This window comes from Apostichopus japonicus, chromosome 23, assembly GCF_037975245.1.
Source record: "Apostichopus japonicus isolate 1M-3 chromosome 23, ASM3797524v1, whole genome shotgun sequence".
NCBI classification, from domain to species: Eukaryota; Metazoa; Echinodermata; class Holothuroidea; order Aspidochirotida; family Stichopodidae; genus Apostichopus; species Apostichopus japonicus.
The window spans coordinates 4813977-4830342 of record NC_092583.1 but is presented as its reverse complement, the minus strand read 5'-3'; the positions used below and the strand labels follow the sequence as shown (position 1 = coordinate 4830342).

General features: G+C 39.2%; 2 protein-coding genes across 3 annotated transcripts in view; one reads left to right on the top strand and one right to left on the bottom strand.

The window, feature by feature from the left end:
• LOC139964690 (uncharacterized) overlaps window positions 1-6511 on the bottom strand; it is a 29119-nt gene extending 22608 nt beyond the window's left edge. Inside the window, exon 1 of the mRNA XM_071966523.1 lies at window positions 6305-6511. The gene's annotated coding sequence lies outside the window, so the exon portion shown is untranslated. The remainder of the gene's footprint in view (window positions 1-6304) is intronic.
• The window catches only part of LOC139964696 (uncharacterized), a 49807-nt gene continuing 34617 nt past the window's right edge, over window positions 1177-16366 (top strand). Inside the window, exons 1-5 of one of the 2 annotated variants that reach the window (XM_071966542.1) lie at window positions 1177-1352; window positions 8112-8292; window positions 8439-9784; window positions 10069-10188; window positions 10556-11203. In XM_071966542.1, the coding sequence (XP_071822643.1) occupies window positions 1239-1352; window positions 8112-8292; window positions 8439-9784; window positions 10069-10188; window positions 10556-10861 (2067 nt within the window). In that variant the 5' untranslated portion in view covers window positions 1177-1238 and the 3' untranslated portion in view covers window positions 10862-11203. Of the gene's footprint in view, window positions 1353-8111; window positions 8293-8438; window positions 9785-10068; window positions 10189-10555; window positions 11204-16366 lie in introns of those variants that run through there. The other variant, XM_071966543.1, reaches the window with a different exon arrangement.

Sequence of the window (16366 nt, the reverse complement as noted above, 5' to 3'; positions counted from 1 at the left end):
CATCTAAGGCTTGGTGAAAATACAAAATTAAGTTTACAAAATGGAGTGGGTGTTGAAGTGTGCTATATTGCACCAAATTGCATCTGAGGCTACCTGGAAATGCAAAAAATTCCAAAGGGGAGGGGGACACCCCCTCCCCTTAGACCCCTCCCCCAGGCCGGCCATCAGTCTTCAGCCCCCCCCCCCCCCACTCAAAAGTACCTTCCTACGCCAGTGATTAATCTTAACTCAGACATAACTTTTTACATTAAGTTTACACGACCGTAGTGAATTTGTCAAATAGTTTTCTATCATTCCGATGCGGACAACTCCTAAGAACTTCTATTTCTTCGTGGGTCCGACGTCCGATTGAAGGGCTCATTTGATGATTCTAAAGGGGCCTTCAGCAATACCGACCGCTTTCATGCTATATTTGGTGGGCCCGACAACATATTTAGAAAACGGCCTTTTCTAGCAGTAGTAGATGACAAAGCAATGAGCCCTAAAGAGAACATAGAAATAGAATCGTTTAATTTGCCGAATGGACGCAGTAGGTTTTAGCGGATGAGTGGTTATTTTTTGACAGTACTTTTCACCAGACCCCTTGGACAAGGGGCCCCGGACGACCGCACCGGTTTGACCGCTTTACGGCGTTGCACACAAATATATTGTATCCAAATATATATGAAACCCCATGAGGCTGTCATGTTTTTCAAACGATACATTCCTGTCGTACTAAAGGTTACAAGACTTTCATAGAAGAGGCTTTAAAATGAATCTTCTTTACAAATAGGATCCGGGCTACGGCTGTCAGGGTTTAGGCCAAGTTACCCGCCTAAATAATATTGTACTTTCTTCATGTTCAAACTTTACTAGGGTATTTTCGATACGTGAGTATAGTTGGGTGTCGTAATACGCTTTTGTAAATGTAGTAATAACATCCAGTTTTATTTGTAGGCCGAGCAATGGTAACGTAATGTAGAGTCAGAAGGACTCCAGTGGAATGTATGTAGTATAGTAAGTACCGAAGAACAGTCCATCATAAGTGAACTGGAACAGCGCCACCGTTTTGAGGAGTCTGTCAGGCTGACCCTCTTGCGTCACAATGCGTTGCTGCGTGCAACGTAAACTTCGAGATGTATTGCTTCCCATACACATGTACGTGTACGTCGTATAGTAATACATTCCTTACTGTGAAGGTATACAGACGGCGAGCCAGGATTGAAGCAGGGAACGGATAGCGCGGCGCAAGTAATATCATGGGTTGCCAACATTCGAAATGTCAGGTCAGGAGAGAGGAAAGAGGCTCAGGGAGAGTCAGAGACAGAAAAGGAAACTTTTGGAACTGGATCGGGAGGAAGCGACGTGCAATGGTGAGTCGAAATTATCATAGCCTTGATCGTATGCAAGTTATCGTTTTATGCATAGTGCAGGCATGTATATGTCTCACTGATACGCGTATACAATATAACCCAACATTTCCTTGCACAGGCCGCCACTGTATTCGATTGTCAGACATTCGTGTTTCTGTGATAAGTTTTAATATGATATTTACCTACTTATCCTAAAAGCCCTATTTGTAAAGCCACATAAAGGTATGTGCCTAGTCTTCCTTGAACAACTTGTACAACAAAATTTCTCGGACTCGGGAAACAATTCTGACGGCAATGATTTTATTTGGAAGCAGCCTGAGCTGCAGCATATACAAGTTTTTTGATCCATAATTCCTCTATGGTGCCCACCTTTTGTCAATGGAAATTATATAAAAGGATCAACATTCCCGTAGGCCTAGGCTATAACTATAGAAGATGTATTTATTTTACATAGTTTACTAGGCATGGATGTAAACCAAAGGGTTTACTGAAAAATACCGTATCTGTTTGCTTTAAAGAATTCAATAAACTGACCATCGGAAGTACTTGTCGTTTTTTCTTTACTTAAAGCTGTAAATAAATAACAAGTTATTGTAAATTTCAGAAGATCCCCTAAAAATCGTCAATGTGTCTTCTCAGTGCGCTATATTGTGAGGGCCTGTTCCGCGAAAATTAATCCCTATCGTCAGGAACACAATTGATATTGGGCATGGCGCGTTGGAGTTACCATTATATTTATGCACACTATACAGAATAAGCGAGTGAAAGATATACATAACTTGAATGATTTTATTCAATTTAGCGACACGTAGGCTGTCTAATAAAGCTGAGGAGGTAAAAGAAGAATAGATAGGGCATAGCACAAACTGTTGGATATCCACGGTACAGATATATCTTGGTAGGCTGCTGTGGTTATATAACAAAGCTATCAAAGAGAAGGGAAGGGAAGGGAGGGGGTGGGCGTGAACCACAATGGTAGCCGCTTCGGGATCTTTGACAGACGAATTGTAATGTATAGAAGCTATGGTGGCCAACATGGGACAAAGAATATTTCATTACATTATTTTAACATTTCATCCAATATATATTTTTCTCAAATTTCGCATTATCCCTCATATGTTTAAAAAAATTCTTGTCAACATTTTGAAATTAATGCTTTTTATCTCGACTTATTTCGATTTTTTCTTTGAGTTGCGCTCTTGGTATGCAGATGTATAATTACGTTTAAATCGTGCATTCTGCAGATGAGAATATGTATAAATGATTATACAGTGAACATGAGCTTACTGCAGGTCTGAAGTGAAAACTGTAAATAACTAATAACATATATAATGACCAAAAAATCACCCCCAGAAAAATGACACTAAACAACACCAAAGTATATACAATTTGAATCAGGGGTGCAACCAAGTACACTTCTGAACGACCCCATGCACTCTCCCCAAACACAAACACACATCGGTTTGGAATTTCCCTATGCATGGCTAGCAGTCGTACCTAAGCATGACAGGGAATACAGGTTATGGATGTAAAGGGCGAGGGGCGAGTGGAAGTTGGGTAAGATACCTCTAATTGGATAAAAAGTTTTCTCTGTGCTAAGTACTTTGCCCCAAACATAACTTTGCCAACATTATAATATTATAATACTTAATAAATAATATTCATAAACTGATATATCAAAACATGACAGACGATTGGGTTTATGAATGTGAGGTAGTGGGGAGGGGGGGGGGGCGTGGGTGGAAGTTGAGGTCAAATTTTTAACCTGAAATTCTGCTTGAACAAACAATTTCACGAAATGGACACAAAAAAAGGTATATACTTTCCCCCTCCCCATCTGTATGAAGGGGGGCGGTATGGAGGTTGCGGTATGAATTTAATCTGAAATTCTGCTTAAACAATTCCACAAATTGGACACAATTAATGACATACTTTACCCCTCCCCATATGGCCCCTTCCCCCCCCCCCATATTCGCATATTTGTATAGAATTCGACCATGAATGGAGAGGATGGATAAATTCCAACAGAAACAAAATGTACTCTCCGGGTCAAGTACTTTGCCCGAAACATAATTATGCCAACATGATAATTTAGTATATAATAAATCTATTATAAATTTATATATCAAATGGTATCAATTTAATTGTAAATTTTTTTATCTTCTCTGAAATTCGCTTTCTTTCTCACATTCTCAACAATTTGTTTTCATTTCTCAGTATTTCGAAAACTCTCCGCCCTCTATTACCAAACTTTTTGCATTTTTTTACTGAAAATTTCGAGTTTGTCGATTTTGTTCTTGAATCCATTTCACTTTAAAAGTCAACCATTTGGACATAATTGTTATCACAAATTATTGTTACTATCATATGTCATTTTTTGTCCACAATCTCCAACTTTGAAGTTGTTTCTGGAAACTTTGAAGGGATGCCTTTGACTGGAAAACCTGACGACTGAGGTTTCGACTCATTTCTCGAAGTTTGGACTTTTGATATCAACATTTTTTACAAAGTTTCAATAAGTTATATCTCATATCTGCCACTATGTGTACTACGGTATGGAATTAATTTCATTCGGTAGGGGCATTGCGAATAAGGCAAATAATTTTTTTCCTGGAGAGGGGGGGGGGGGCGGGAGGGGTGAGGGTATATGGTCAAGATTGTGTGATTATTTACTGTACAATAGTGTCAAGAGAGTGATTGTATAGGGTGAGGGTTACTTGGTGTTTATAATGGAATGCGTAAAGGGATTTTTTTAAACAATCAATTGACTAACTGGAAGGAAACCAAATGAAAGTGATGACGTTCTATAACCAAAGCGAGGGTGGACGGAATTTAAGAGAGCGGGTGGGGTTCTGGGGGACTGGTGAGTATATATAGGAATAGAAGAACAGAAGATAGAACATTATACAGCCTATATCAAACCCTATGTTGCCATGCGTATACAAAACAGTACAAGAAGTCATTATTTGTAGGATTTTGCCAAATACTTGTTTTTCTACTTTGATTTCCCGAAAGGGAAAACTATGGAGTCACTCTTACCGACCTTAAAAAATGGTGAGGGGGACCGCGGATTACAAAGACGACAATGACTATAACGCGGATCGCAAAGTCGGTAATTAATATTACGGTTAGATTCGCCCAACACGGCAACATGCAGAAACGCTGTACTCAAAGTCGAATACTTCTTTGGTACAAAACGCAAGACAGGACACTGTGATCATTTCTCCAAAAAGTTGCTATTACTAAAATCGTAGGGTCTGCACTGTTTGTCAATGTTAGAGAAATAACATTCAACAGGTAGAATAAAATTATCAAAGGAACTTAAAAATTGTACATGGCACTTTCAAATTAGTAAATGTTGATAATATTATGTAGTAAACATGTCTTTAAGAACAGTGGCGGAGCTAGGGGTTTTGGTCAGAGGGGGCGAGAATGGTCTGTATGGCGCTTTTGACACTATCTAAGCGGAGCGCCACCACAGGTTGGCGCGGAGCGTACAGAATTTATTTGAGTAAAGATACTCCCTAGATCGCCGGAAATGACCCTTTCCGGGCCTTGCTAATTTGAAGATAAACGAAGACTAAATAGCCGTAAGAGCACTTTGTCAGAAAATTACACCAACAAAATGTGACAAATGTCAATAGGTAGATGAGAGTGCAATAAACAAGCCTTCAATAATCGCGAATAAGTAAAATGTGGTAAAAAGCTGAAAAGGGCGCCAGCAGTCCATTTGATTCCGTCAGGGGGGGGGGGGGAGGCATACCCCCTGACTGTATGGACGCTCCGCCACTGCTTAAGAGTTAAAATATGTTGTATTTGATATAGAAATTAGTAACCCCCTTTACAATAATCCATGTATCTGAAACTTTGGTCAATATCATTATATTGATAGGGGTCATAAGTTGGCTTTAAATAAAAACAAAAGTGGAAATATATCTATAACGATAATAACTGCTTGCACCGCAGAAGACGTATACGGAATAAAATTCATTCGATTACTCAATAATGTGTATTACATGTCAACCTATACGCATTAGGGCGATTCCATATGTGTCGTAGGGGCCAATTTACAGACATTTCTAATTCACTCTTAATTGCTAATGATGTTCCATTATTTAGATGGTGAGGGAGGGAGGTTGTACCCCAAATATACTAAATATAACAACAAGTAAAAGTTTTCAACATTCTTAGTGGGAAATATGTAAGAAAAAGTGACATGTCGTACGGGACACTTCACGGACAGGCGTTTTTTTTTCTTAAAGTGAAAAGTTCTGTGAAGTGGCTGCAGATGCTTTTGTTTACCTACATTTAACAATGCACAAAATATTGATGTAATTATCATATGAATTTAAACCTACTAAATTTCTTATTGGCAGGGTTAAATCAGTATATATGTCTTATGGAACATTAAACAGGCGTGTCCATACACTTAAAAGTAGTAAAACCAGTAGAGTATCCACTCCCTTTCCCCATTTTATATACATTTAAGCCACAGCATATGGATCACACTAACAAACGCAAATAAGGAGTCTTTTCAATTTTCCATTGATGGGGTAAGAGTACATGAATCAGAAATGTCGCACATGAAATCAAGAAGGCTTGTCATCCCTCATACTAGATAAAGATGTCCTTCCTCACGGACATTGGATGACCTATACCCGTGTAAGATCTAAATGTGATTAAGTGCTTGGTTATGGTTGATAATTAAGATGTACTCTACCTGTTTCATAATCGTTCAATTATACATACTGTGAAACAATTTCAACTTTGTCTTTCGATGTACGCATCCCTTACGAACGAAACTTGCGCTAATTTATTATACTGATGCAATGTTTTATTTTAATGCAAGGTGAATTTCCCACAGTACGTACTGTCAACTTTAACTATAGTAACTAAGTAAAGTAAGAGCTGTTATATTAGGATACTTAAGCGAAAAAATGAATCACGCTCACCATTGAACAGCACCATTGAACTCCTCCAGATATGTCCTGCAGCAAACGTCTACATGCTACAAAATAAGATGGACATGTTGATTCACATAAGCCACCGATGTAAACAATCTTGAGCGCCAAAAGCAGCTTCCTTTTTTGGTTATTGATATCAGAAGTAAATGAGTGATTGTTACCTAAGGTAACAAAATATGACTAGGCTTTCAAGACATTGTATGAGGATGTCTCACCTTCTCTTTTGATCAATTATGTACAGTAAAATCCATTTTAGTAATCCTTTTGTAAGCACGAACTTGTCTGTTTCATTTAACTTTGTACCACGGCACCATATAAACGGCATATATATATATGCATACATTATAAGTGCGCGCACAGTACATACGTAATGTGTTGTAGTCTTCTACAGAACAATCATAACGCAGCGTATAACGCAGCGTAAACATTTACACGTACACAGGCGCGCGTGACGTTCTCGATCACAATCCAATCACATTTGTGTGTAATTGTAGCCCCGCCTTGTAAGTTGAATATTGACAGCTGTTTAAGTCATGTGCTGTCTGTTGTAAATGAGACGATCGGCGCATTTGGATGTTTTGTAATGGACTATTTATCCGCAATTTAATATGTTCTCCTTGACTGAAATATGAAATTTTGTTTTACAATAAGTTCGTAGGCGTTTAGTTCCGTCCTCCTTCAATCTTTCCCAGTTTTTGAAAGCTTTTACACGATTTCGCTTTGTACGTATGAGACCACATACACAGTCTTTCTGAATTTCCACTACTCGCACTCATTATCAATTGAAAAATGGATGCCAATCCACGAAGTTGCATGTCTCATCGCAAAATCACTTTTATGGATAATTTATGAGCTATGTAACAATTTGTAAAATTCACACCTTATTCATGAACGCCGCACTGACCAAGTTGTACTTCTACCACTTGGCATCATTGTACCTATATTTCGTAGCTTTGAAATTAAGGTGTGTCCAACATTTGTCATTGTATTCCTCCCTGTATGGGAGAGATGAGATGTGAATCCCCGTAAGCAGGTGTAGATATAACTTACTCTTCAGGAAGTTTGGTGTCGGTGGCCCATAGCTCCGCACCCCATGGAGCAGCGACGTGATTTGATGTGTGAAAGTTGGGGTGGGTCGGGGGGGGGGGTGGCATGGGGAGGGTCTAAGAGGAGGGGTGTCACTCCAATTTTTTTATTTGATATAGCCCCTAGATGTAATGTGGTGCAATTTTTATAGGTTATTTCCCAGTACTTGTACTAATAATGCTATCTGCATATAAATCTTGCCAGATTTATTAAGCGTTATAAACAGTATCAAATGGATTTTAATAAGAATCGTCACAATGGGTCGATCTTTTTTTATAGCTATAATGACATTATGAATAAGTATAAAAGTATCGCAGCGTTGTCAGTATTGCTGTCATAGCCAACCATAAAAGAAGCCAACTCAAAGTATCGGGGAAAGTGTGTGTGTGGGGAGGGGGGCAAGTAACCTCAATTGCCCCCTGTAATCCCGCCTATGCTCTGGACTCCTGCCTATCAACCTCAGGGAGTATGTGTATCCCATTTTTACTAACACTGACCCGGGAGTTTGTCCCTGAGCTTATACAAACACGGTAAGCTGCAAGGGCTTAGGGGTAAAGGTCGTCACCTTACATTATGCTTTGATAGTTTTTTCCTAAAATTTGCCTCAAACATTTAAATTAATTTTTCCTATTTTCTTAGAGGAGAAAAACCTCGACATAATGAATAAAGTGTAATTAAGAATTTTTTCTCCTTTTCAATAAAAATGTAGGTTCGAATCCTGAAATCATCGGATGATGACGTTTCAGCGACCACTCACGTCGAGCAGCTTACACGTGATAAGCAAGGGCGCGGGAAAACCAACCCACTTTCTACTCGAAGAGCAGACGATATGCGTCGTGCTGGTAGACAAGCTCAGAAAAAGGTTGAAAAACCAGAGGGACTGCAGCAAGGTGGGTTTACATTTCAATTAATTATAATTTCTATCATATCGATGAGCTCAATGATTTAATTTTTAATGATTAAAGTTTTAAGATCAGTTTGTAACTTATTTTAGAAAGGTTCTTCCTCCACTATATTGCTCTTCTTTCCACTTCAGGAACATATCGTGCTACGAAAAAAAGTCGATGTCCACCACCAACACCGTCTAAGATTGCTAATACGTCGACTCTTGACCAGAGAGATCGCTCCGTGGATTCGTGTTCTAGTCAACGCGACAACCCGACACAAAACAAATCCAGCAAGCCCTCTATAACATCAGCCGAATCTTCATCTGATGACATCATACCAATAATTCCAGAATGGAGGATGAGAAACAGGCCTGTCGAAGAAAAGGTCAGTGATGTGATGTCGGAGGAGGAGGAAGCAGAAGAGGAGGAAGAGGATAAGGAGGAGGAGGAAGAAGAAGTAGAAGAGGAGGAGAATACTTTGGCCCACCAAGAACAAGGCAACGAAATAGCACGTCATAGCGAGGAGCCAATTATCAATAGAAGAGGCAATGACGTCACATCATGGGAAGAGCCAGTGAGGGACTGGATTGGAGGAGATGGTTCCTGGCAAGATGAGAGACAGGATCAGATGGAAGAGGAACAAGAACCAGCGAATGCATCCATGTTAAGAAGAGCAGGCCCGGGACAAGGAAGTCTTGCGAGGGAGCAAAGCGGGAGGCAGGAAGAACTGAGCAATTCGAGAGCAATTGAAAAGCGAATGTCGAGAAGGGAATCGAAAATATCAGAGAAACGAGAGATGGAGAAGAAAACGAGAGAGAAGAAGAAGAAGGTCACCCTGAGAGAAATTTTAAAAGATCAAGTCGACAAGAGACAAGAGGAAATTAGGATTTTGAAGGACAATGAACTGAAAGAACTAATGAAGGATGAAAAGTTTGCAGAGGCTTACAGACAAAAGAAACAGAAAGAGGAAGAACAAAAGAGGAGAGAAGAGTACTTGAGAGAAAACGGATTTGTTTCTGAGGAGATTGACGATGAAGACATAAGACAATTTAAATACAGAGCGATCCAGAGACAGATTGCTGAGAAGGAAGAGCGACGAAAGATTCAGAAGCAGCAGAGAGCAGAGGAAGAGAAGCGACTGGAAGAGGAAAAGAAACGCAAGGAAGAGATGAAGTTGGAGAGATACTTTGAGCGGTTGAGACTGAAACGTGAAAATGAAAAACAACAGCTGAAGCAGCAGAGAGAGGAAAAGGAGAAGAGAGAGAAGGCGCAAGGGATCCTGGATGAAATAGAAACAATTGCAGAGATGAGGAAGAGAGAAACGAGAGCACGACAAGAAAAGATGATGCAGCCAAAGAGATTATCAGACGAAAGGAGACAAAGGTTGTCTGTTATTGATGAAATTGATGAAAGTAATAGGGAGAGAGAGAACTCATCAAACCGCTGCAGAAGTCAATTGCCGAGTGATTCTATTGACGATCTGTTACAGAGGAAGGTATTTATGAATTATAAAAGCCATCCTACTTATTTAATTTTCAAAGACCTTTCCTCAATATTGAGGATAAAGTAAAAATTTTTTTTTTCAATTCCGAAGATATGTCATATGTTTGAGCATTGCTGTTAATACATACTGACGAGAATCTCCTGTCATACAGACGAAAACGTCATAAACCGTACATTTAATAGTAGAACAAACATAAGCAAACAATATACGTGAGTATCATTATTTATCTGGACTAGTTGTTAAATGCTTTAATTACATCTTACAAATATCTACAGGTCAAACAAAATCAGACAACGTCTCAACCAAACCAGAGGAGCTCCGTCGAGACGAGAGAGGTTACTGGGATAGGAAACAGAGTTGGTGAACTTGTCACCCAGAGCATCGGCTTTAGTAATGTGAGTGAGAAATATATAATCTTGATTTATGGGATCGGGTAATGTGATAAATTCAAATTATATTTCACCTTTCCCCAGCTTCATTCAACGTTCCCAAAGTCCTGATGACAACTGAGAATGGGTGGGTGGGTGGGAAGGGGGGGGGGGGTTGGGGTTGGAGGAGTGTTATTACAATCTTGACCCAATTTCTTCTTTTTGTTCTAACTTAAGTTGGACAAATACACAATCTAAATTCCAATGGCTATAACCCTTCTTCTCTAACAACCTTAAATCATCGAACCTTTGTTTGAAACCTCACATTACGTCATAAATTATATGGCAACGCCCAACTCTTTCCTCCATCCTGATATATCGTTTGTGTTCACAGTTCAACAACAGATACCAAAGTAGGTTTCATGCATCTCGCTTCCCTGCTGCCATTACCAAATCAGTTCGGCCTCTAAGGGTCCATGCCAACCCAACCCACAGCCCACACTTGACAACAGGCAGTAACTTCTCTAGACACCAGGCACTCAACGGTCAGAACAACAGACCACAACCATCAACTGTGACGAACCAGAGAGAAAAACCAACTAGACCCAAAGCTGCAGTTGGGGAACGTCCACCAGTTCCCTCAGTTGGAAGGATCCCGGAATCTGCAAGACTATTCTTCCAACGGCAACACCGGCAGTAAATCCCATGACTCAGACTTGGCCCCAGATGAAGCTTAAGTGTCCCCACTCCCATTCCTCCCCAACCTTCCTTCCCTTCCCTTCTCCCCCTCAACCCCCCTTTTTCCGCCCCTTTTTTTCCCTTTTTTCTTATTCTTCATCCCCATTTTCCCCTTACGCTTTTTGCCCCCTCGGCATCCCTCCCCTATTTCCCCCTTTTTTCCCTCCCCGCCTTCTCCCTCTTTTATTCCCTTTTTTTCTATTTTTTTCCATCCCGCCGTACCCCCCTCTCCCCGAGTCCAAAAGCCCAAACTACTTTTTTGTCGATTGATTGCACGATGTTTTTAATTCCATTTTCCACTCCTCTCCTCCCCACCCCGCCCCCCCCCCCCCATATCCCTCCTTCGGCTGAATTCGCGTTCCGAGTTATGAGTCATGTCTGAGCCGAGTTGTTTTGGGAGAAACATCAGAAATTAATACAGCCTCAAGAGATTCTAATTTAGTCAGGGATGTTTATACTAACTGCTGCTCTTTGAAGTGAGAATCGTGAGAATTGAAACTAAGTGATGTCTGAGTCAAGATGTGTTGGAGCAAAAGAACAGACGGAAATCAGCCTCTGAGAATGAACGTTGATCAGGACTTTTAGTAATAGCTGCTCTTTGAAAGTGGGAATCGTGAGAAATGAAACTGATTTATGTCTGGGTCGAGGTATGTTCGGAAAAGGAACGGATGGAAGTCACTGTAGCCTTCTGAGAATGAAATTTTAAGTGTTAAAGGACTTTTAATAAAAAACTGCTCTTTTAAAGCAAGAATCACGAGAACTAAAACTGTGTCATGTTTAGGTTCAAGTAAAAGCTTAAGTCAAAGATGAGAACCATGTAAAGTTATACTGAAACTAAACTAAAGATTTTTTAAATTAAATTTCAATCAATACATTTGCAACTCAATATAAAACTACTTACCCCTGTTTAATGTTCTCTCGTTTATCCATTCTATCTACAAATCCTTGTCAACCTATATTTTCAGATTTTCCCAGAAATGATTTATGTTATTCCACTATGTTATATATATTTTGGCGATGTCTTGAGAACTTGCAATATATGGCAACACATTGCTTTCCATCTCCGCTGTTGTTGGTCCACCATTAACTTTGTAGAGTTATTTTGTAAGGGCCAATGGAGTGTTGGCCAAATGGACGTCGATTTTAGGAAGGGGGGGGGGGCGGGCGGGGTGTTCCCCTTTTATACATTACATCTCTTTCCGTCCACTTTTGTACTTTGGATATTTAATGTTTTAATTGACAAATCTGTTTCATGATTGATGAGATATGATAAGTTGTCAATTCAAGACATTTTGCAGAAAATTGTTCAATTGCTCTGTTAAAGCAACTGAGCAATCCAACATTTAACTGATGTTTGCTAAGATATTATCTTGTTATCTAAACAATTTACTGAAATAATGTCAACTTAATGGGGCAAAGTTTTTTATGCTGATGGCACTTTTAAGCTTCCGTACTCTCCCATTGAAACAAATTGATGTTTTCTCAATACAGAGCTCTGCTGTGGAGTGTATGCCTATAGTTGAATAAAGTGAGGGGGGATGCACATACTCCTGCTTTTTTTCTAAGTGGGGGCCGTCGGGAGGAGGGTGGGGATTCCCTTGTTCCTATGCCTAAGAGGTATTAATAGTTGAACGTGGGTAAATTGGTTGTAGTTAGTTTATGTTGTGGCTTAGGAAGCGATGCATGGTGTTACCTCTCTTTCTCTGACGTGTAGTATCAAGGGCTCGAAAATCGCTACAAGAGAACAAGAAAAATTTAAAAATGCTGTAACATCGGTCTCCCAACAACCCTTTCCCTAACTAATAACAGTAACCTTCTACATCCTCCAATGAATTATTCCTATGAAGGGAACATGATCAAATTTCGTTTCGTTTATTTCTACCATCAAATCACAATGATGCAATTTCTATGGTTAATACACAGTTATAGGCAGGGACGTAGCTAAGGCCTGATGATTGGGGGTGTAGCCAGGAAATTCCGACTGCTGCCTTGTAACCCCCCCCCCCCCCATCCCGCGCTACTCGTCAACGATACGGTCAGTGTCAGTCAGACAGACACCCCATCTTTCGCGACTGCACTTTTGTTCCGAACTTTTTTTCGATACATTTGTACCCACTGGCACTCACTTAACAAACTATTAGACCCCATCCCTTCCCAACTAAATATTTTTATGAAAATTTGGGCAATATGCTGATAACTTTTCGGACACCTACTGAAAGAAAGATAATTTGCAATGTGTATTTCAATGGTTAAACTTATATTATCATTACTATTAATGTTGTAACGACTTCCCCAATAATTGTAACCAATGGAAGGGTAGCAACACGGAAAATGATTGTATGTTATTGGCATGTCATGTAAAAACCGATGCATGCCTATATGATATGCACATTAACATCTGCAACGCGCGCGGAGCGCGCGAAAAAGTTTGGTTATATTTTTCGGCCAAGTCGTTACAGCCCCCCCCCCCCCCCACTCAATCAAATTGGGCTCCTACGCCTATGACAGTAGTTCTATTAGGATTTTTTGGAGTATTCAAATCATACGAAGTTTTGTATGGTGAAGTATAAGAATCGCGAGATACATTTTCTCAAAGTGGCAAGGAAACGTGGTAAATATGACTGATTAAAGGTCAATTTTGACCGAAATTTTCCAATTTTTAGGTCATTCACAATCACAGGAATATATGAATAGGGCAAGATAAACTAGAGTGAGACAGTCGGAAATTCCGACTCCAATTTTCCAACTATCGTCAGTTTTACCAAGTTTGTGGTGAGACCCCCCCCCCCCGACACCCCATCTAGCGACGTCCCTGGTTATAGGAATGAGGCAGCGGGACCAGAAGTAAGATAACTTTTCGAGCCCGGCCCCTTACATAGTAAAACGAGAAGATTAACGTTTATATAGAGAAAAGAAAAGAAATTTAATGGAAAATTTGTTAATTTGTAGAAATAAACAAATTACTGCTGAAGTGTTGCAACGCTTCATAGGTAAATTGGACCAAAAAATATTTATTAATATTTAAGATACACATCGTATTGTTGTATTGTATTCTGGGTACCCGCGGGACTGGTTCATGTGTCTCCATTGATTATGATCAGCTTACTCGAACCATACTTAACTTTCATCATTTTTTTTTTTTTAAACACGAGATAGGTATATACGCGTCAATAAACCTTTATTCCTTGTTGTAGATTACGGTTACAGCTTAAATAGATGCCACCAACGGAATCACAAACGCTGCTACTTTATGTTGCATCATCTCTTTTATAGAGAGTGTCAGCTGATTCACTGGCTTCATTTTAAGCTGTAACCGTAATCTACAACAAGGAATCGAATATCTCGTGTTTTTTTAACTTTTTTTTTTTTTTTTTTATGAAACTTAAGTACGGCGGCACATGAACCAGTCCCGCGGGTACCCGGGATATAACAATACGAGGTGTATATCTTAAATATTAGTTAATATTGTTGGGTCCAATTTACCTATGAAGCGTAGCAACACTTCAGCAGTAATTATTTATTTCTAAAAATTATCAAATATTCTATCAAATTTGTTTTCTTTTCTCTATATAAACTTTAATTTTCTCGTTTTTACTATGTAAGGGGCCGGGCTCGGAAAGTTATCTTACTTCTGGTCCCGCTGCCTCATTCCTATAACTATGTATTAACAAATGTAACATCATTGTGATTTAATGGTAGAAATAAACGAATCGAAATTTGAACATGTTCCCTCCTTGGAACAATTAATTGGAGGATGTAGAAGGTTACTGTTATTAGTTAGGGTATGGGTTAGGGGGGGGGGGGGGTTGTTGAGAGACCGATGTTACAGCATTTTAAATATTTCTTGTTTTTCTTGTATCGAATTTCGAGCTCCTTTACTACACGTCAGAGATAGAAAGGTAACACCATCGCTTCGTAAGCCACAACATAAACTAACTTCAACCATATTACCCACGTTCAACTGTTATACCTCTTAGACACAGGATCAAGGGGACCCCACCCTCCTCCCGACGGCCCCCTCTTAGAAAAGTCAGGGAGCAGGAGTATGTGCATTCCCCCTCACTTTTTCAACTATAGGCATACACTCCACAGCAGAGCCCTGTATTTAGCAAACAGATCAATTTGTTTCAATGGGAGAGTTACGGAAACTTGAAAGTGCTATCAACATAAGAAAATCTTTGCCCCATTAAGTTGACATTATTTCAGTAAATTGTTTAGAAAACAAGATAATATTTTATCCTACATCAGAAAATGTTGGATTGCTCAGCAGTTGCTTTAACAGAGCAATTGAAGAATTATCTGCAAAATGTCTAATTGACAACTTATCATATCTTGTCAATTCAACAGTTTTCTGCAAAATGTTCAATTGTTCTTTTCATTCCATCTGAGCAATTGAACAATCTCTGCATTATGTCTAATTAACCACTTGTCATATCTCGTCAATTCAACATTTTTCTGCAAAATGTTCAATTGTTCATCTGAGCAATTGAACAATTTTCTGCAAAATATTGACAACTTATCGTATCTCGTCAATTCAACATTCTTAACTGATTAGGTGCGATATAAAAATGCGAAGAAATGAAAAAGATTTCTGAACATTTCTGGGAGAAAATAAAAGATAAAAACGAGCTAATGACAACAACAAAAATTTTCGGCAGATGTGAGATTCGAACTCACAATGCTCATACAGCATCAGATTGACATTGTTTACAAATCTTACTGCTTTAGAGCGAGTGACACGTGCATATTTGATGACGTCAAAATGAACTTGGCTGTGATTGGCTATTCAATATACACAATGGTACGAAACTACCTGCATAAAAAAAACTTGCGGTCGGGGAGGGGGTGGTACTGACTGATATTTTAATTAGCTCTGCGTTATTCAAACGCTTTTGGCTCATGTAAATATGCATGAGATGCAATAGCCATGATGTTATTTCTTACTTTATGTAAACCACATATTACCACATATAAATTCTACAAAGATACTCAACCAATCTCAGTGGCATTGGAAGTGCACATTTCTATTTCTGTTCTTTATTTCTATATATTTTTCTATCTATCAGAGACCTCCACTAAGCATCCACAACTTTCCCACGCCCTTCCCACGGTGTCCATGGAATGTGATTCCTTGAATCAAACTTCACATGTATTCAATGGAAACACAAACACATACAAAACAGAATAAAAATCGCCCCTGTTTTAAAATTGGCATGAAAAATGTTAACCTGCACGATACAATGTTCATGGTCGTTTTTAGATTCCAACATTAAACATGGACATGGAGGTTTGTGGAATCCTCACATAAAAAAAATAATATCATCTCTAGGCATGGTCATTTTTTTACCTGTTTCATTACAAGATATGATTAGCAGATAATATTCGTTTTATGGCTACAGTATGAATTCTTCTAAAGCTATGAAGAGCCATGCATTCTCCAAAGTTAAAAGCTCAATTATGATGGTTC